This window comes from Oncorhynchus mykiss, chromosome 18, assembly GCF_057628025.1.
Source record: "Oncorhynchus mykiss isolate SJ-2025 chromosome 18, ASM5762802v1, whole genome shotgun sequence".
Classification (NCBI taxonomy): Eukaryota; Metazoa; Chordata; class Actinopteri; order Salmoniformes; family Salmonidae; genus Oncorhynchus; species Oncorhynchus mykiss.
In genome coordinates this window covers 28,852,020-28,873,298 of record NC_143039.1, presented here as the reverse complement: position 1 = coordinate 28,873,298, position 21,279 = coordinate 28,852,020, and the positions used below count along the sequence as shown (strand labels likewise).

The 21,279-nt window shown below is 42.2% G+C and overlaps 2 protein-coding genes across 5 annotated transcripts in view; one reads left to right on the top strand and one right to left on the bottom strand.

The window, feature by feature from the left end:
* The window catches only part of LOC110495817 (rho GTPase-activating protein 6), a 90,802-nt gene that overhangs the window by 19,515 nt on the left and 50,008 nt on the right, over nucleotides 1–21,279 (bottom strand). For all 4 annotated transcript variants that reach the window (XM_021571269.3, XM_021571270.3, XM_021571271.3 and 1 more), the window contains exons 2-3: nucleotides 4,613–4,772; nucleotides 1,920–1,991 (exon numbers count right to left, since the gene is read on the bottom strand). In XM_021571269.3, coding sequence (XP_021426944.3) covers nucleotides 1,920–1,991; nucleotides 4,613–4,772 — 232 coding nt within the window. The remainder of the gene's footprint in view (nucleotides 1–1,919; nucleotides 1,992–4,612; nucleotides 4,773–21,279) is intronic.
* Nucleotides 17,548–18,704, top strand: LOC118941122 (uncharacterized; the record flags this gene model as incomplete). The annotated part of the gene is made up of 3 exons (XM_090208102.1): nucleotides 17,548–17,629; nucleotides 17,727–17,854; nucleotides 18,024–18,704. Coding segments are annotated over 3 exons (528 nt in total), but the record flags the coding sequence as incomplete, so codon positions are not given.

The window sequence follows — 21,279 nt, the reverse complement described above, 5'->3', positions numbered from 1 at the left end:
GTCCAAATTCTTGATTTTTGGTACCAACCGCTGTGTCTTTGTGAGATGTAGAGAAAGTGAATGGATGATCTCCGCATGTGTAGTTCCCACCGTGAAGCATGGAGGAGGAGGTGTGATAGTGTGGGGGTGCTTTGCTGGTGACACTGTCAATGATTTATTTAGATTTCAAGGCACACTTAACCAGCATGGCCACCACAGCATTCTGCAGCGATACACCATCCTATCTGGTTTGCACTTAGTGGGACAATCGTTTGTTTTTCAACAGGACAATGAACCAACACACCTCCAGGCTGTGTAAGGGCTATTTGACCAAGAAGGACAGTGATGGAGTGTTGCATCAGATGACCTGGCCTCCACAATCACCCGACCTCAACCCAATACAGATGGTTTGGGATGAGTTGGACCGCAGAGTGAAGGAAAAGCAGTCAACAAGGGCTCAGCATATGTGGGATTGCTGGAAAAGCATTCCATGTGAAGCTGGTTGAGAGAATGCCAAGAGTGTGCAAAGCTGTCATCAACGCAAAGGGTGGCTACTATATATAACATATATTTTGATTTGTTTAACACTTTTTTGGTTACTACATAATTCCATGTGTTATTTCATAGTTTTGATGTCTTCATTACTATTCTACAATGTAGAAAATAGTTTTTAAAAAATTGAAAAACACTTGAATGAGTTTGTCCAAACTTTGGACTGGTACTGTGTACAACGGGCAGAGCTGACGTTGATGTTACTGTTGCCCACCAGCATCAAAGAGAACCTGAAATACATGCATGTTTACATCGAATAAACTGACTGCAAGGAAAGTTCCCCACAGCTTGTGAGCAAATGTGGAAGATACTTGGAGTGGTTTTTACCTCCATCTCTATTGGAGAGTTACCTTCCTGCAGATCTGTAGTTAGCACATTGCCAAATATGCCGTCTGTGATGCAAGCACAGTGGCTGTATTTCAGCCCAGTCCCCTTACAAGGAGTCGCTCCACTTTGCTAAAAATATCCCTCCTCCTCCCCTAGTAAATATGTCTGTGTTTTCATAGCCACTCTGCTATTCACCTGGGGCTGATGCTACACTTTAAAAAAAGGTGCTATCTAGAACCTTAAAGGGTTCTTCAGCTGTCCCCAATGGAGAACCCTTTTTGGTTCTGAGGCAAAAAGCCTTTTGGGTTCCATGTAGTACCCTTTCCACAGAGGGTTCTACCCAGAACCAAAAAATAGTTCTACCTGGAACCAAAAAAGGTTCTCCTATGGCAACAGCCGAAGAACCCTTTTGGAACCCTTTCTTCTAAGAGTGTAGGGCTGGAGACTGACAAGGTTCTGTTTTCCCTGAAAACTAAATGACCAGGACTGGGAAAACGTCTTCATAAATGTAAGTGACAGCATAAAAAGAAAAACCCAAAGAAAAAATGTCAACTAGAGCGCTCCCCCCTAACCCCTGGTTCTAGTTTGCATCTGAAAAGACACCCAATCCTTATCTTTCCAATATTTCCACTATCCTTCTGCCTCCTTAGTCCATTTTGAAGCACCAATAGTGAAGGGACTGCTTTCAATGTCTGCCTTGTTAAACAGTGTTAATTGCATTACCAAGGGGGATGCTGCTTGCATAGCCTAGAGATCTGTTACATTAATTTGAACAGTTTGTCACAGCAAGAAAATGTACTGTACAAAGCACTTCGTCTTTCCATAAAAATTCTATTGTTGGGGCGGGGTTCCACTAGTTACCACAGACACAAAGTCAAAAGTAGCTATATAAAAATTGGTTTATATTTTGGTTAATTTAAAGTTAGGGTTAGGCATAAGGTTAGCCGTGTGGTTAAGGTTAGGTTTAAAATAAAACATTTAACAAGAGAAATCGAAGAAATGGACAGGGTTTATGACTTTGTGGATGCGGTAACCATGTTGAGGGCTTCACATTCATATACCTTTATCTTTATTTTTCTCTTTCGCCAAAGAGTCCAACTTCCTCCTCAGCGACTTCTTCCTTTTCTGTCCATCTGAGAGAGAAAAATAAAGAAAATAATGAAAACTGTAATTTATCTGTACACACTGATAACAATCCACACATTGACCTGCTGTCACATTAGGTGATATTTTCCATTAGCGTGTATGTCGGACATTTTGAAGATGATCAAGCCAGTGGCTTCAAAGAGCATTGCTTATCAGAACACTGCAGCGATAAAGATGACAGATGAGTGTCTCCAGCCTCTGGTCCAGTGGTTTCATCAATAGAGGATCAAGAGGAAAGAAACATAGGACATTCTCATTTCCTCTTGATCCTCAGGCTTTCCTGTGAAGAGGGATTATTAAGGAATCAGCCAATCAGCATTCAGGACTCAAATCACCCACTTTATAATAAGGAATCAGGGCTCCAGTTCACCTGAGCTCAATCCTGGAGGTGAAGCTTAACCCTGAGAAAAGTAGAGAATGAGCCCCTTCAATGGCCAGCAGCATACTGCCCTGCATACCACTGCTGGCTTGCTTCTGAAGCTAAGCAGGGTTGGTCCTGGTCAGTTCCTGGATGGGAGACCAGATGCTGCTGGAAGAGGTGTTGGAGGGCCAGTAGGAGGCACTCTTCCCTCTGTTCTAAAAAATTAAAAATAATAATATCCCAATACCCCAGGGCAGTGATTGGGACACTGCCCTGTGTAGGGTGCTGTCTTTCGGATGGGATGTTAAATGGGTGTCCTGACTCTCTGATGTCATTGAAGATCCCATGGCACTTATCGTAGGGGTGTTAACCCTGGTGTCCTGGCTAAATTCCCAAACTGCCCCTCAAACCATCACGGTCACCTAATAATCCCCAGTTTACAATTGGCTCATTCATCCCTCTCCCCTGTAACTATTCCCCAGGTTGTTGCTGCAAATGAGAACGTGTTCTCAGTAAAAATGTAAAATATATTTTATAGCATATTATTATACTGTTATATCAAGGTTACAGCACACCACTTAACAAGAAAATATATTACCAGCTGTGGACTGTTTGGACAATTTCACATCATGCTTTGAATTAGTGTGGATCCAAATATGAGTTTCAGTTTGAAAAGGACTGAATCGTTATGAGGAAGGGAAAGAAGTGTTTTGTCAGCTGTCAACAAGATCTATGACTCCTAGCAAGAACTTTGATTAATGCACAGGAAACCTCCGGTAGCTTGGACCAGGGGTTGGAACTCTATTAGGGAAATACCTCAAAACTGTGTCTATAGCCAGAGCAACTCTAATCAAACAGTCGATTGATCTGTCTTCAAAACAGTCGAGATGTTATTAACTGAGCACACACTGGTTGAATCAACATTGTTTCCACACCGTTTCAATGAAATTACATTGAACCAATGTGGAATAGATGTTAAATTGACATCTGTGCCCTGTGGTTATGCTCTTTTGTAATTGGTTTATAATCTTAACAAGGATTGTTTTTTTCCCAATTGACTCAGTCAAATCTGTTCTTGGAACAGGTACATAGAACAGGTTGCTAAGAAACTATGCTTCGACATATCTACAGATCGTTATGGAATATCTGAAGACCGAGTATGAGAGAACAAGAGTGAAGAATAGAGAGGGAGCGGGAGAAAGACAGCGGGGGGGTATGAGACAGAGATGCCATGAGAGAAAGGGAGCGGGAGACAGTATGTGTGTGACAGAAAGAAAGAGAATGGAAGGTGTATGAGAGAGAGAGAGAGCAAGAGAGAGAGAAAATGAGAGAGAGAGAGAGAGAGAGAGAGAGCAAGAGAGAGAGAGAAAATGAGAGAGAGAGACAGAGAGAGAGAGAGAGAGAGAGAGAGAGAGAGAGAGAGAGAGAGAAAAAAAAAGAGAGAAAGAAAGAAGAGGAAATGGTTTGGATTCTTGTCAGTTGATTCTGCAAAGTTGGACAGTAATCCCAGGAATCTCCAGTCCTCTCTCTCTTCCCCACTCCAACGACTCGTGAAACGATCCAACGAGCCATTTGCTTTTCTGTTCTCTATTTTTTCAAGGATCTCCGGGCCTCAGCGAAACACCGGCTAACCCAACCCCAGGCGAAGATAAACAAAACCCACAGTCAGTGTGCTGAAATATCTCAGTAACACATGCCTGAGGGGTTCTGGAATTCATAAGGAACACAGACAAACGCATTAAATCATCCGGGGGAGAGGTAGAACTTTTGACTGGAATGCACGCCCTGGCTAATATACAGCTCTCCACAGAGCATGACTTAGAACAGAGCAGCAGGCTACGGCCCTATGGTACTGAGTGGAAAGGGCTACACATCTTCATGTGTAAGAGTCTTAGTGACACTACATAAGACAGGAAGTTCACTCCTGAGTCTTCTAGATGTACTGTATAGGAAAACATGTGTACTGAGGTTTGCATCTCAAATCATAAGTGCTTAAAGCTTCTCCAAACACACTCTGTGGAGGGGAAGCTCACGGTTGTCTGCTAGACAGTTTGATGTTGGTCTCGGAGAGGTCCAAGGTGGATGTTGATGGCATATGTTTGTGAAATCGCTTGTAGCATTGCCACAGGGACAGACTGACTAGCCATATGAACAGACAGGCGGATGGACGGACTAGAAAGGAAGACAGACAGACAACATTTACACACACACACACACACACACACACAAAACACCTCGATGCTTTACCTTTGGGGATGGTGATCTGACAGCCCAGGTCATAGTCTTGATGGAGCCTGTTGAAGGCTACCTCCTGTAGCCAGGTCCGTTCCAGCTCCGACAGGCTCTGGATGGCCGTCGGCGTCAGCCGTACACTCCGCCCTGACAGGCTGTTCCAGGTGAAGTCACCCTGGGGAGAGATTTCTATTCTGTCACTTGGCAGAGGAACATTTGTTAGCTACCGGAGCGAGTGGCTAGCACCAGCTGTTCTTATTTAAGACTACCTCCACTGTTACCACTTTCATCAGTGATACTGTCACCAAAACCTGACCGCGTTGTCAGATATTTTCTGTTCGAAGAATGGGTCTGCAATAACTACAATTGACCGTGATGCCCATAATGATCGAAGGCTGCTTGTTTGTAAAGTTGCAACACCTTGAAAGGAATGGACAAGTCTCGACTATCGTCACAAACAGATGCTACAGTATCGGGACAGATTGTCCTTAGATTCAAACCTCTACAGCTCAACCCAAAGCATTTTATGCCTGAGCAATAAGTCCTAAAGGCGCACTCCTTAGCTTGAAAGAGAAGCCCAGGTCAGTGAAGCTGATGGATGTTTAGGCTCAGCATTTGTTTTGTTTTTGTTTTTGTTTTTTTTACCTTTATTTTAACAGGGACGACATATTGAGACCATGTGAGGTTTTCAACTGTTTTTTTTTGTTTTGTTTTTTTATAATTGCCCTGACAGTACTCAGTGGTATATTCAATCACTTGTGGATCTTCTTGTAGCCATTATCAGATTTAGGAAGGTCTACGACCATCTGTCCCTTTTGAACTGCCCGTTCTTTTCTTTTCTTCATGGTGTTGGATGACAAAGGGATATTACATGCGTGTTACCGCATTTTAATACCCTAGTGAAAAGGGAAGTGATGTTATGGCTCAATATAGTTCCAAAACACTTAGATCAACTTAAATAAGTGCAATTTAATTCCTGGTCTAATTTTGGTAGATGTTATTCACAATAATATTTAAGGGTGCCATTAATTGTGAAACCTTGATTTGGAGGACATTGATTTTAATTAAATCAATAAATTATTTTGTTGGGTTCCATTGAAACATTAATAAAGTACAGTATTTTTCACATGTTGGTATTTTGAGTTTATCTCTAAAATTGCATTGTTTATATTTGTTTAAGTATTGTTTATGCATTGCCAGTAATTTTGGGCCCACTGTATATACAGTATATATACATAGTGGAGCGGACAGTATTGTATATGGTGGGTTAGGGAAAGGGGAGGGACGAGAGTGGATGGCTAGACTAGCAGTCAACTCAAAAAGAGCTTCATGATGAACTCATAAATCACCTCAATCCCTGGGTCTATGGTTCTGCATTCCCCTCTGTCATCCCTACAAGCTGGTGAAGAGAGAGGACAGAGCTAGAGTACTGATGTATTAGCCAGCGATCAGAGCAGGTCAGCATTTTTCATCATGAATCTTGTTCTGGAGGCAGCTCTGCAGAGTGGTCACTAGTGGGCACAGCCACAAAGTCTTAAATCTGACACACACACACACACACACACACACACACACACACACACACACACACACACACACACACACACACCTCCTTGAACCGGCCTTAGTACGTCATAGAACTTCATTTAGCTTGTAATTTGTTCTTACGCAAGCCTAGTTTTGTGCAACAACTTTGAATTCACTCCTGCTTAAAGATACAACAATACCCACCTTGTGCTTCCAAAACGCCCCAGCCAGCTGAGAGGAACAACAGCATCCTCCACCAGAACAGTGAAAAACAAGGAGGTGGAAATAGAAGATCTACACAGCTGTACTAAGAGGACAGAGGCTTCTCACCCGCCCTGATACTTCCTAGCTAACGAGCATGCAGAGGAACAGCCAGATGCACTCGCTCCAATAGTTAGTCATTAGCGTCTAGCCCTGTGTGGATGAAACCACAGCAGTGTTGTTGTGAGTTCCCCACCCCACTGGTGGTGGCAGGGAGCTCGTTCCGTTCCAGTCCCCTCCACTGGTTGCACACATAGGACACAGCCGTAAGGGGTGAAGGGAAGGGGGACCTTTGAAGGGGGTCGGGGGGGGGGGGGGGGGGGGGGGACAGCTGGAAAAGCAGGGGCTGCTACTCTCTTGAGCTGTTGGCATGGCAGGGGGGCTGAATGCGATGGCTGAGCTCCAATTCCCCCGAGTCCATCTATGGATCATGTATGGAATGTCTATGGAACGCTGGTACCTCAGAAATGGTGCTCCCTCCTCACCACTTGGGAGTTCTCTTCAGACTCTAATTCTAGTCTCTATGAGCACATTTACAATACAGTAAACAGGAAAGCCAGTTGACTTTGACAGTGCTTAGTGTACACAACTCATTTGTTACAAAACAATTCAACATGCTTGTCAGAGCCATGACCCACTGGGTGAATTAAAGGGGTCAAATATCTACTATGGCTCCCTTAACAACCTCAGGAAGAAAAATTATCTTGTCCAATTTTATCCTCTCCTCTGTACATACTGTAAACATTTGCCAGAGAACCAATCAATATCGGTCAGTTTGTGTTTCATAATCGCTCTTTTCACACTTGGCTAAGGACTACAGTTGACTAGGAACTACATCTCCCAAACCTGTTAACCATCTCAACTCCTGTTCCACCACCCAGCTCTGGGTCCCACATGGTCCCAAATATAAAGATATATAAAGACAGGGTCCGACCAGGCTGCCTCCCTCCACACTCTTAGTGTGTTTTCCACTACTCACATATTATCATATCCACTCTGCGCCTGAAAACATGTTTACCCTCGACACAGGTAGACCTCATGGCCGAAGATACTGCCAATAGGATGAGTACAAATTGTCACTCAGAATGAGTTGTCCTCAACACATCAATTCCATTTGATTTCCCAGTGAAATCAGGAAATCAATTCAACTTCCTTGCCAACTGCATAGAGCTGAAACAATAAGCTTACTGTATGCAAGTTGATTCTTACCTTGCCTTTCAGTAGCACATTGTCATAGGTCTCAATCATGTTTGAGCTTGCTTTAATAGCGGGATGAGAATAGAATTGTAAAATGGTCGTGTACTGCAATCGAGTTATTCCATTTGCTTTGAACATCTCTATTCAACCAATCATCAGACGATGTGCAAGAAAACACTTCCTGTTATCTAACTATAATCTTATTCAGGTTGTCATGCTGCGGTCACTAATCATATCACTTAACAACTTGGCTTAGGTAGTAATTCAATTGCTTTGAAAAGTGTAAAAGTCTTGCAAGAAGAAAGGTTAACTGTAGCATACCAATGACTGTCATGTAGGGTAGGCTATTACTCTACTGTGATATAAAGGACACGTCTACAATAACGCCTTCAGGTTCGCTAAACAAAGTATAGAATGTATAGAGGGAGGATCAACATCTTCATCTAATCATGGCTATTCCAGACTCTCAAATCCGAGCTGAAATAAAATCTATTGACTCATGACAATATTCAACCTATAGGTTCTGTTCTCTCCTATGTGATGTATTGTGTGGGAGTGTTACTGTTTGTCAGGGCAGCCCTTCTCTAAATAGCTTTGGGATGGCTCGGCTAATGAGGTGGGCGTATGCACCTTTTTAATTCTGTTCAATGAGCGAGGACAAATTGCACAAATTGAAGCAAAAGAATATGTTTGTTTCCATGGTAACGTATACACAGAGCCTCAAGTGTTCCGGGATATGCAGAAAACATCCCCATGGCAACCCTCGAACGAACGCTCAATCGCTAAACTTGCCCACGCTACTGACCTCACTGAATGGACATACGGTAAAGAAAGCGCATCATCAGTTGAATCAATGCGCATGTTTTCATATTAGAAGACCAACTGGAATGTTCCATACGCTCTCTCTCATTTCTCAGCTAAATGCAGTGACCTAAAACCATCTTCAACAACTCAGCAACCATCAGCAGTAGCAAACTGCACAGTAACTTCAACTACATCATACAATCGAACATTTCATGGTGATTTTCATAACACGCTGTCTGCATGAAAACCAGTGAATTTAAAGTTGGGAAGACACAATAGCCCTGGTTGGCACTCTGCCAAAGACAACATGTTCCTCTCTCTCCATTAGATTCATTCTATTAAGACCCTGGCAGGTACAAACCTACTGCTTTAATTGAGAACACATTCAGCTGATCCAAAGGACCAGATGAACCTGGGCCCAGAAATGAGGTGTAGGATGTCACTCTAGGGATCAACACACAGTCATAGCCTATAGGTGAGAGCATAGAAATAGGGGTACACTCAATATGGCCGCCGGAATGTCGACTTGAACGTTCGTTCTAGTCATTCTAATTCAATGGGTGAGAGAGTGTATAAAAATAATGAATAGTATGAATGAATGACTTGAATAGGAATCCTCTGATATGACAACACATGTCCATAGTGTTGGTTGCAGGACAAAAGATCACGACATCACCCATTAAACCACAGCAAACAAACAATGCAGAATCCTCTGAACATAACTAAGCAATTCACCAGTCAGATGAATTAGTGGGCCACAGGAGGTTTGTGGCACCTTAATTGGGGAGGATGGGCTCATTGTAATGGCTGGAGGTGGAATAGGTGGAATGGTATCAAACACATCAAACACATGGTTTGATGCCATTCCATTCGCGCCATTCCAGACATTATTATGAGCCGCCCTCCCCTCAGCAGCCTCTACTGCAGCGGGCCGACGTGTAACCTCGCTTATGCCCGGACAATAATAGGTTATTGACACCACTCTGGTTCCTTTCAAGTGGTTTCATATGCATATGCCTGTACAGAATCATGTGAAGTCAAACTTTAGAATGAGAATCCAAACCTTGCAAATGAAACAATTTGATCTATCTACGAGAACATTTTAAACAATGTGATTGTTTCTTATGCTGAAGGTACAGGAGGCTATCACTCGTTATACAGAGTATTAAACGGAACTGTATACATCATACAATAAGACAACCACCTCATATTGCCAAGTGAACTTTTGCTCAACCGTTCTTGCACCACTGACCAGTATGCTACAGGCCTCACTTTGAGGATTTCTTATTATAACAACAACCCCATGCGAATGTGATCGTGAACAGATTAAATCGGAGACAGCTGATGTCCCTGTCATCAACTCTCGCCCTTCTAATTTTCTAAATCCATTGTTACCGCGTGTGTATTCTATGTGGTATTATGAAATAGAATCTAATTCATGTAAAAACAAACCTTGAAACACCCCAACACAAACATATCCACACCACAGAGAGAGGACAGGCCGCACATGTAACTAACGGCAACATCTGTTGCCTTTTGAAAATGATCGGCTCTCCAACCCTCACGGTCGGCTCTCCAACCCTCACAGATGTGGATACCACATCGCACATCTGAAGAGGAAACATCCCAATCCCAAATAGGCCTCCCAATCCCAATTTTGCATAGGGATACCGCCTGATTCCGTGGCCCACGAAAAAAAAAAAATTAAAAGAGGGAAATGTGTTAAGCGATTGCAGCAAAGGAATGTTCCTTTTTACGTCATTGTTTTCACTCTTTATGTTTTTGTTTTACAAGTCCCGTTGACTCTGACGGGGTAATGGATTACTCGTGTAGCGCTGGAACCACACCAAGGCGAACATCTGCCTGCAATTACAGCGCCGCTGGGCTAGCTAAACTCTGGTTGGCCTGTCAGAGACAAAGGATTGATGGACCCCTCCACCTGCCGTGGTCCATCCGTCTCGCTGGCTGAGAGAAAATAGCCCGGGGAACATCCTGGTACGTCAACTAGCAAAAGTCAAGTTATCAGAAGACAACTGGGGGGGCTAATGAGGACGATCGTGTATCATAAACATTCAGTAAGAAGCAAAATCATGCCTAACTATCCGAGCACCTCAATTGTGAGCCTACATCTCATCTCGAGCATGGCTGTCAGGGAGAGACTATGTTCGCTGCAAAATAAACCACGGTGAAGCAGGGGAGGTAACTACCACTGGCCATATCAACAATTACAAAATATTTAGTGTTTCTTCAGGGGGATGGTGTGCTTCCAATGTACTATTCTAAATTGCAAATATGTGGGACTGTGACAACACACCAGCTCCAGCTCGTGACAAACATACTTGCTTGCTAATCAAGTGGAGCGGGGTCATATGAGGTAGATTATTTTGAAGACATTAGGGTAGCACAAACTCCAAACTGTAACTACATAAGAATGTGTGCATTAGGGTAACTGAGTTCAACCCTTGAGGTTGAGGGTATAGATGACGTCATTGTTACATAACATATAAAACCAAAACAACTCTGGTATCTAGCAAATGTGACTGTTAAGGAGAGGTTGTAGACATTACCCCAGTCAGGCCAGTAAGACAACATGGGTTCAATTAAATCATAACCACATTGGCCCAATTTTTCTACTGACAAATTCAATCACAGAATGGTTTATTACTGTAAAGTTTTATTAGTGTAAGTTAAGTACTGTAACGTTTCCCTTCAGCTATAACTTTATGTGTGTGCGAGTGGCCCGTGTGTGTGTGTCATATATTTTAATCATATAACCTCATGTAAAACTAAACCACACCTCCTCCCACTGCTCTATTCAGCCTATAGCATGACCCAAGATCGCTCCCCTCTCTCTCCTTCCTTCGCTCTTCTTCCCCACCCCCCTGTCCATCCAGCCAACCAGCCCAAACACTAAGGGGCTCTGGTGCAAGCGCTCCCTGCTCTCTCTTCCCCTACAGCCGAGATCACCACCACCAAAGAATGTGTGTAATCTCCCATGCATGCCAGCAGGCAAATCCTCTAGCTTTAGAGATCAACAGCGCTGTGAGCTAACGAACGCTCTTAATGATTCCAATATTATATGCAGAGCTTTCAATGATTAGTCAATGGGGGAAAATATGTGGAATTAATGTGCAATTTTAAATGTGCAATTGAACTTGAGTGCTGCTGCGTGATTAAAGCTAGAGAGGAAGGCAAGACCTTTCCTCGACTCTTGGTGAATTGGAGCCTTTTTAAGTAGTAGTTGCGACCTCCGAATGGCCGCACAATAACAAAAGATGAAGATGTCACCGCAAACACGTAAATGTGAGGCAGGAACGCAAAGAAGGGTGTGGCGCTGGATATTAGTTTCAAAACTTGGAAAAGTGGTAGCCATAAACATTGAAAATACATACAAATTGTGACTGTATGTTCTCACATCTACTTCTTCAATGTCAAGGGTCAATGAATGGATACATATTGCTACAACATAGCATGACTACTCTTTGTTTCCCCATTTTAACCGCTGCATATACTGTCAGGGACCTGTGTCTTTTAGGGAAATTGATAATGATAATTGATAATGTTAAGGGAAAATACCACCCAAAAACGATCTTTTGGTATTTATTTCATTAGTCCAGTAGAAGCTGGGTAGACAGTGATGGTTGAGTTCCTCACTGGAGATACAAGTACGTAACTTGAATTTCCGTGCCATTGACATCAATGCATGATTTACACAAACGTCTGAGCTATACACACATTTCTCCAGTTAGGATTTGGCCCTGAATCAGGAAACCTTGAAAATATAATTTTTTTTTTTTTTTTTTTTTTTTTTTACTATTATAGCTCACATTAAGAATGTCTCCATTTTCTCTTGTGGGCCTGTCAATGTCTCAAAGTAAATATGATGTAGTCAAATACGTGCATATCATAAGCAAACGCACCTGCGTCAAAATGCTTAGACTAATCACACAACAATCAAAACGATAACGAGTATAATCGAAAAAATCTCTGGCTCACACACAAACACATTCACACGGAGGGCTGCACATATCTTCTCATGCATACACGACCAAACACACTCTCGCTCTCTCTCGCTCTCTCTCTCTCTCTCTCTCTCTGCTGAACACATGCATATCGCAGCCTATTGTGTTTCAAAGGGGGCATGCATCTCTGACCTCTGCCCTGGGATTAGCCACTGATCATATAAGGTACAGTCCTTTTTTCAAAGGCTCCACAGCTGCAGAAAGTATTCCATCTCCCCGCAATTGCTGGTTCTAATCTACCCAGCTAGAAGCTCCTGAGTTAAGGCAGCCAGGGCAATGCCATTCCCCTTTAAAGTCACCCTTATAGTAGGATTTACACATATTTATTGACTGGAGGGAGGAAACCCTAAAGTCCTAATAGTCCCACTTTAAGACAGCTTATGTAGGTTCCCTGACACATAGGTTGATTGATTTTGCTTCATACGCAAGCGCTTGTTACTCGAGGTATGCACACAGTAAAAACTGGAGAGTGTTTTTTGCAGTTAAAATGATTTTCCTCTAGAGTCGTCAAATTAAATCCTTTTAGAGTGTAATTATTACCAGCGGCCGCTAGAGAGAGAGCAAAAATACGGATTCAATTATATTGTTGTGAAACAGCATGACCACGCCCACTAATGTTGGTTAAATGTAGATTTTGCCGCCATCGTCCATTTGCAAGTGTCTCGCGAATGGAAAGAGTGGACAGATCGAGAGCGAGGATCCGCCGAACATCAGAAGTCATTCACAGAACCACAGAATTTCTTCATTTCTAAACTTAATTAGAATTCCAGGTAAGTGCACTGTTATTGGTTAACTTTGTGTGCAAATTGAAACTGTTGAGCAACATTACAGCTAGCTAGCATTGTAGTGTATGCTAACTGTTACAGCACTATTTGCATAGTCAGATGCTAATGTGAGCATCTGGCTAGAGCTAATTAGCTAGCTAGCTAGCTACTGTAACATTAAGTTATACCACTTTTAGTGGTTTATGGACAGTATGTACGCCCGGTGGATCGGTGCATCACCTGCTTTAAATGTTCAACAGAGCGGTATTAGCTATTATCAGTAGCTAGCGGACTTTACTGACTACTGCCAGCAGGTTAGTCAGTGCAACATGTGTTTTACTCTGAAATGGTAAGCTGTTAGCCGACAGTTAGAGGCAGTTGGTCTGTGCTACATGTGTGTTTCACTCAAAGTTAGAGCTATTAGACAGTTTTTAGCTTCGGTTTGGTCGGTGCGACATGTGCATTTTACTCTGAACTTTAGAGCTGTTACCTGTTGACGGTTTTTAGCTCCTGTTTGGTTGGTAAGACACATGGTGTTTACTGTGAAAAGAGAGCTGTTAGTAGACAGTATTTAGTGGCAGGCAGGTCGAGGCAACACGTGTGTTTTACTCTAAACAGAGCACTGCTCTCTTGTCATTTGTGCATATTTGTGTTAACGCAATTTAAATTAACTTTTTTTTCTTGTCATCAAGGATGCAGGCTGTACGTGTGAAGTACAGGGATTGTCAGAAGTACATGTGTTATGAGGGGCAACTGACCTTCAAATCCTTTTTGAATTGTGGTGAGTGAAACGTTTCAAATTTCACACAATATCCTATGGAACAACATACTTATACTGATAAACTTTAAATATGCTTACTTTATATTTACTGTCAAATTGATTGCCAATTACCTTGCTGATAATGAATACAACGCAAACCTGCGCCTCCCCAAATCACAGATCAGTCAAAGATTGGTTTCTGTTTTGGGAGTTGTCTAGTTATACTCATCTGTAACTGCGCTCATTGTCTTTGCCGGTAATTCATGGTTTTAAAGAATAAGTGATACTAACATTTGGATGCCTCTACAATGAGCTCAGTGTTGATAGCTATCTGTGGTGTATTGCTATAATACTCAGACTGCTGTTCTAATAATTCAGTAAGTGGCAGTAGTAGACAGGCTGTAGACTGCATATAATTGGAATTGACGTGGAAAGGAGCACTAAGTCAGTTTTGGGGTTACGATGTTCACGTAAAGATGACCTCTTGATTTCTGTCTTCTGTTCTGGGTTTTCTCAAAAAATACACAACATATTTAATCAATAAGGTTGTGCAATCTTATTTTGTCTTCACAGTTGCCAATAAATTTGAGTTTATTCTAAAGAAACAAGACCTTGGTGTGCAGGAGATTTGTTTACCCCAAGACCCAAATCGTGATGGTGAGTTGCTTATTAGCTTAGAGCTTCACATTCATCCATACAGTCCTGGCTAGCCTAACACATGTTCTGAATATGTGAGACAAGCAGATATATCTGCTGATTTTCTTTTCTCATTTTGATATTTTAAAATGATATTTGTTTCTGTGCTCACCTCTCCCACCCCTTTTAGAACGGTAGTGGGCCTAATCAATTCAAAATGTTATTTTTTGCTTTCCGCTTATCATTAACAAAAGTCCTCTAATCATAATAATGGATGTTTCCACCTAAATTGTGTTATAATTACTGTGTTAATCACACCAGTTAAAGTGTTAACATGAGTTGAGCTCCTCTGCAAGCAGCTCCTTATCAAAATACACTGGATACAATGAGGGGGACTCCGATGACACCATTATATTGCAGCAGAGTCCTGCTACAACAAAGACAGCCGAGGATAACCTTTTTCACTCTCCGGGACTTGTTTTACTGTCGGGTGATGTTTTTCTTCAAACAAAATATATGTTAATAACATGTTTCTATGCCTACCATCTCTGCCATCTTTCCTAAGCTCAACTCTGGTGGTATAATAGCCCAGTTAAGTTCTGCACTGCGAGGGGCAGACCTGTTGAATGAGCAATTATTCATCTATGGGCGCATCTGTAGTTTTATAAGAATAAGAGCACCTCCTCCCAGCTGCCCACTGCACTGAGGTTAGGAAACACTGTCACCACCGATAAACCCACTATAATTGAGAATTTCAAAAAGGACTTTTCTACGGCTGGCCATGCTTTCCACCTGGCGAAACCTACCCCGGTCAACAGCCCTGCACCCCCCACAGCAACTCGCCCAAGTCTCCCCCATTTCTCCTTCACATAAATCCAGATAGCTGATGTTCTGAAAAATCGGCATAATTTGGAGCCCTACAAATCAGCCGGACTAGACGATCTGGACCCTCCCTTTCTAAAAGTATCTGCCGAAAAGGTTGCAACCCCTATTTTTTTTTTTTTTTTTTCTTTTCTTTATTTAACCAGGCAAGTCAGTTAAGAACAAATTCTTATTTTCAATGACGGCCTGGGAACAGTGGGTTAACTGCCAGTTCAGGGGCAGAACGACAGATTTGTACCTTGTCAGCTCGGGGGTTTGAACTCGCAACCTTCCGGTTACTAGTCCAACGCTCTAACCACTAGGCTACCCTGCCGCCCCATTACTATTACTAGCCTGTTCAACCTCTCTTTCATATCGTTTGAGATTCCCAAAGATTGGAAAGCATCCGCGGTCATCCCCCTCTTCAAAGGTGGAGACACTCTAGACCCAAACTGCTACAGACCTATATCTATCCTACCCTGCCTTTCTAAGGTCTTCAAAAGCCAAGTTAACAAACAGATTACCGACCATTTCGAATCCCACCGTGCCTTCTCCGCTATACAATCTGGTTTCCGCGCTGGTCATGGGTACACCTCAGCCACGCTCAAGGTCCTAAATGATATCATAACCGCCATCAATAAGAGACATTACTGTGCAGCCGTATCCATCGACCTGGCCAAGGCTTTTGACTCTGTCAATCACCACATTCTTATTGGCAGACTCAACAGCCTTGGTTTCTCAAATGATTGCCTCGCCTGGTTCACAAACTACTTCTCAGACAGAAATCAGTGTGTCAAACTATGGAGGTGCCACAGGGTTCAATTCTCGGGCCGACTCTCTTCTCTGTAAACATCAATGATGTCGCTCTTGCTGCTGGTGATTCTCTGATCCACCTCTACGCAGACGACACCATTCTGTATACTTCTGGCCATTCTTTGGACACTGTGTTAACCAACCTCCAGACAAGCTTCAATGCCATACAACTCTCTTTCCGTGGCCTCCAACTGCTCTTAAATGCAAGTAAAACTAAATGCATGCCCTTCAACCGATCGCTGCCCGCACCTGCCCACCAGTCCAGCATCACTACTCTGGACGGTTCTGACTTAGAATATGTGGACAACTACAAATACCTAGGTGTCTGGTTAGACTGTAATCTCTCCTTTCAGACCCACGTCAAACATCTCCCATCAAAACTTTAATCTAGAATTGGCTTCCTATTTCGTAACAAAGCATCCTTCACTCATGCTGCCAAACATACCCTCGTAAAACTGACCATCCTACCGATCCTCGACTTCAGTGAAGTCATTTACAAAATAGCCCCCAACACACTACTCAACCAATTGGATGCAGTCTATCACAGTGCCATCCGTTTTGTCACCAAAGCCCCATATACTACCCACCACTGCGACCTGTACGCTCTCGTTGGCTGGCCCTCGCTTCATACTCGTCACCAAACCCACTGGCTCCAGGTCATCTACAAGTCTTTGCTCGGTAAAGCCCTGCCTTATCTCAGCTCACTGGTCACCATAGCAGCACCCAACCCCGTAGCACACGCTCCAGCAGTTATATCTCACTTGTCACCCCCAAAGCCAATTCCTCCTTTGGCCGCCTCTCCTTCCAGTTCTCTGCTGCCAATGACTGGAACGAACTGCAAAAATCACTGAAGCTAGAGACACATATTTCCTTCACTAGCTTTAAGCACCAGCTGCCAGAGCAGCTCACAGATCACTGCACCTGTACATAGCCCATCTGTAAATAGCCCATCCCCATACTGTATTTACTTATCTTGCTCCTTTGCACCCCAGTATCTCTACTTGCACGTTCATCATCTGCACATCTACCATTCCAGTGTTTAATTGGTTTATTGTAATTTCTTCGCCACCATGGTCTATTTATTGCCTTACCTCCCTTATCTTACCTCATTTGCACACACTGTATATAGACTTTTTTTTAATATTCTTTCTACTGTATTGTTGACTGTATGTTTGTTTACTCCATGTGTAACTGTGTTGTTGTATGTATCGAACTGCTTTGCTTCATCTTGGCCAGGTGCAATTGTAAATGTAAATTGTAATTTGTCAACTCGCCTACCTGGTTAAATAAAGGTGAAATAAAATTTTAAAAATTGCCCTAAGCCGTGGCTTCACACAGACAGGCGACCTGGTTCAAAATGCTGAATCCACAACAGAAGTGGAAAATGGTCTGCTGGAATAAAATGATTATACTAATGGAAGGGAGCATTGTTTTTGAAAGCAAATTGGAATGATGTAACTTTCAGTGAAAATGTGTACTTTCAGGATGGGACAGTGACATGTCATCTATTTTGGTCCTTGTCCACCTTCTGCCACCGTCACCTCATGGACACAAGAGACCAGGAAAAACCTCATCCAGACACGCCAGTGACCACATTGTGAAGTTTATCAAGGTGAGGTTACAGTTGACTATTCTGTCCCCATTCCTAATCCTAATTACTACTTTTGTGATTAGGGACAAATCATAGTAAGATCATGTGTAGCTGTAATTTACATTTTCACAAACTGTTTGCGAACCGTGATTCATTTTATTAGCACACTAATGAAGTTCTTGTGTCACAGACTGGGACCAGCATCCAGGGGCATCTGGAGAGCATCACGGAAAGCCTTCAACCCTACCTGCTTGCTGTGGGGACCCAGAGGAGTGTGACTCACAAGTACTTCATTGTGATTGACAAACATGCAATACCTTGTATGTCAGCAGACTCTCTTGCCTGTTTTGATGAGCTTTTCAAAGCTAATTTTGTCTTCGGTACCTCGTACAACCAGGATCTGATAAATGTGTGCAACTTCTTGCTAACCACAATTTATGAAATTGATGTTGATACCGCTAAGGTTAATCCTAGGGTTGCAGAGTTGAGGGCTCGGATGCTGCTTTGAGTTACCGTATTACATTTTTTTTTGAAACACTTAATCGCAGAACACCACGGGTCATTCAAGCAATTTTTTCCGAAAAAGAGGCTGCTACCGAAGCATCATTTTATGGTGCATTACCCCAAATTGGACCGGTTTTGCATAGCTGGTGCATGCGCTATGAGGCTAAGCATAATGTATTTTTAAAAAATGAAAAAGTTTTAATAAATGTAACTAAAACATTGGCAAAAAAACACTGAAGTCAAATAGCATACAGTTGGCAGACAATTGGCATCAACAGTCATGATCGATCCAGGTAAAATGTTATCTTTAAATGTGGTAGAATGACACCATGGTTTTGAATATTAAATGGGCCAAAAACCATGGAAATATGTATCGTTCAGGTTTAGTTGTTTGTCTTAAAGTTCATTGTGAGATGCAAGTTTTTCAGAAAATCCACCATGTTGTTGTTAACGATGAGAGGTTACTGGTTGGTTACATTTGCCCTACAAAACAATATGTCTTGATGAGCAATTTTAATGCATATAGAGTTGGGTGTACAACAGAGGGACCTTATGTAGTTGATGTTAAAGAGCTTTTCTGTCACAAAGCATTTGATGTACAGATGTCTTACAGCTGTGACGATTCAACTTTGTTTATTGTCCCATACTGTTTCCTGTGATTCTAAAAACTGCACAGTAAGCTCTTTAAAACCAAGATGTATTGTATTGCAATATAGGATTTTTTTAATTTACTTTTAATACAGGGGGGACAGATGCCAAAATGGCATTTTACAGAGGCCACAATTTTATTTTATCATCAGTGTTTTTGATGTGCGAGACGCCAGTTTCACAAGATCCTCCATGTCATTTTTAGATGTATTGAATTTCAATATTGAGCTTTTTTTCTATGTACAAGTATTAAAGTGAACCATTTCATTTAATTTCATTTAAAGTGGCCAACATTTCATTTCAGTCCACAATTTTATTTTATTATCATCAGTATTTTGATGTGTGTACTGCAAGAGTCTTACATTTAAGAATAAAGTGCTCTGTTAAATGTGAACTTCTGATTTATTGACATTAAGTTTGGTTGTACAAATGCCAATCTTGACTGATAATATTAAATTCTATATTGAGTGAATTGAGTTCTCATTTGAAGCAAAATTGAGTAAATTACAGTTTGTAGAGTTATATAAAGACTGAATAAAGTAGAAATAACTCCCCCCAAAAAATGAACTCTGAAACGAGTCATTTTCACTCTATTTAGACTAGGACCAAACGTTATCTTTGTTGAGTAAAAATGTATTCAATTTGTGTAAGAAATGACACTTTGCACAGATAATATTCAATTCTATATTGAGTGAATTGGCAGTAGAGTTGTTTCCATGTTAAGCTAAACAGAGTGAATTACAGTTTGTGGCGTTAAATGTAAGCACTGAATAAAGTAGAAATAACTTTGAAAATTGAACTCTGCAACAAGAGTAATTATTACTCTATTTAGACTGGGACCAAATGTTATCTTCTGTTGAGTATAATTGTATTCAATTTGAGTAAAAATTTACTCTGATAAATTTACTGTGCAGGCCACAATGGCACCGCGGTTCTGTGTTTACAACAGACGACGCACTCCATTAGTTTTCAATTGTCCTTTGATGTCAAAGCTACCAGGGTGGTCAAACATGTGACCCGAGGCAAAACATGAGGTTTTGGTTAGGTGAAAGGGGAGTGGCTGATATTGAATGAAATTACCTTTGTCCAACTTAGTTAATTATAGTGCTGTGAGTTATAGACTATGCCCAAATCAGAGGTGGTAATGACAGTATAGCTGAGGCATGTTTTTAAGTATGGCCTTCCAATGTGTGTCAATAACTCTAGGAACTCTTAACTGCAGACGTTAGCTTCAGTAGCCAGCAGCTTCTGGTCTCTTTCCCCCTCTCAGCTGTGTGGGCATTGGTTTCTCACAGATTGCTCCGAGAGAACACTCTGCCATACCCACGGCATGAGAACATATCACTACATAACCCATTCCCCAAGAAATAATGTGCCACTCAATCATCCTCCTCAGTCGGGACATCTGGAAATAAATAGAGAATCAATCAGGAGTAATCAAGCTGAACGACCATATCGAGCCACATGATCCGCTAGTTGGTTTCGGAGAAACTTTGGTTGCTAAGGTGGTTTTCTTAGGACCAATAACTAGAGAAAAACAACAACACAATATTTCACAATGTTCCACCATCAAGACTGGAGGTTTTCTGTGGGGGCCAGAAAAGTGAAACATGTTATTTCCCTAACTCCTCTCCTGTTCGTTTCCTTGCCTCTCTTCCTTCCCTCTCTCCTCTCGCATTTCAGGAAACCAGTGTTTGTTCGCCAGATAACAAACACACCGGGGACCTCCAGACGCGCTATACTCGCTGTGACATTTCACACCCCCTGCAAACCACTCGCATCATTTCTCGAGCCCAGACAGACTAAATCTGTGGCCCTTGTGGCCTGTTAATGTGATGTCACAGCAGCTCTGGCTCTTACGAGAGCTTCTTTAGCAAAATGGCATGGGCCACTCTTTAACAGCGCTTAAAAAACGCTCCAACTAGCCCACTGTGAGCGAACCCCAAGCCACACTGCATTCCATCCGCTACCTAGTCCTCACTTTGACAGACCCTGTTAAAAAAACAGGGATTACAACACTGCTTGGTTCCACTGGGCTGGTTTAAAGCTTTGGTGACAGGGGGAAGGCTGAGCACCAGGCAATACCCCCTTTACGAGACACATGGCACCGTTTACACTCGCTACGCGCTAAGACTCTAAGAAGCCATCAGACGTTCATGAGAATGTGATTGATGGTTACAGAGTGTTATGGCTGTGCTGACTTAAGCAGCCTGAAAATGAAGGCGATTCATAACCAGAACAGTTACGCCTGTAAAGTCGTTTCTCAGATGTCCCGATGGAGAGGTCATTACAGT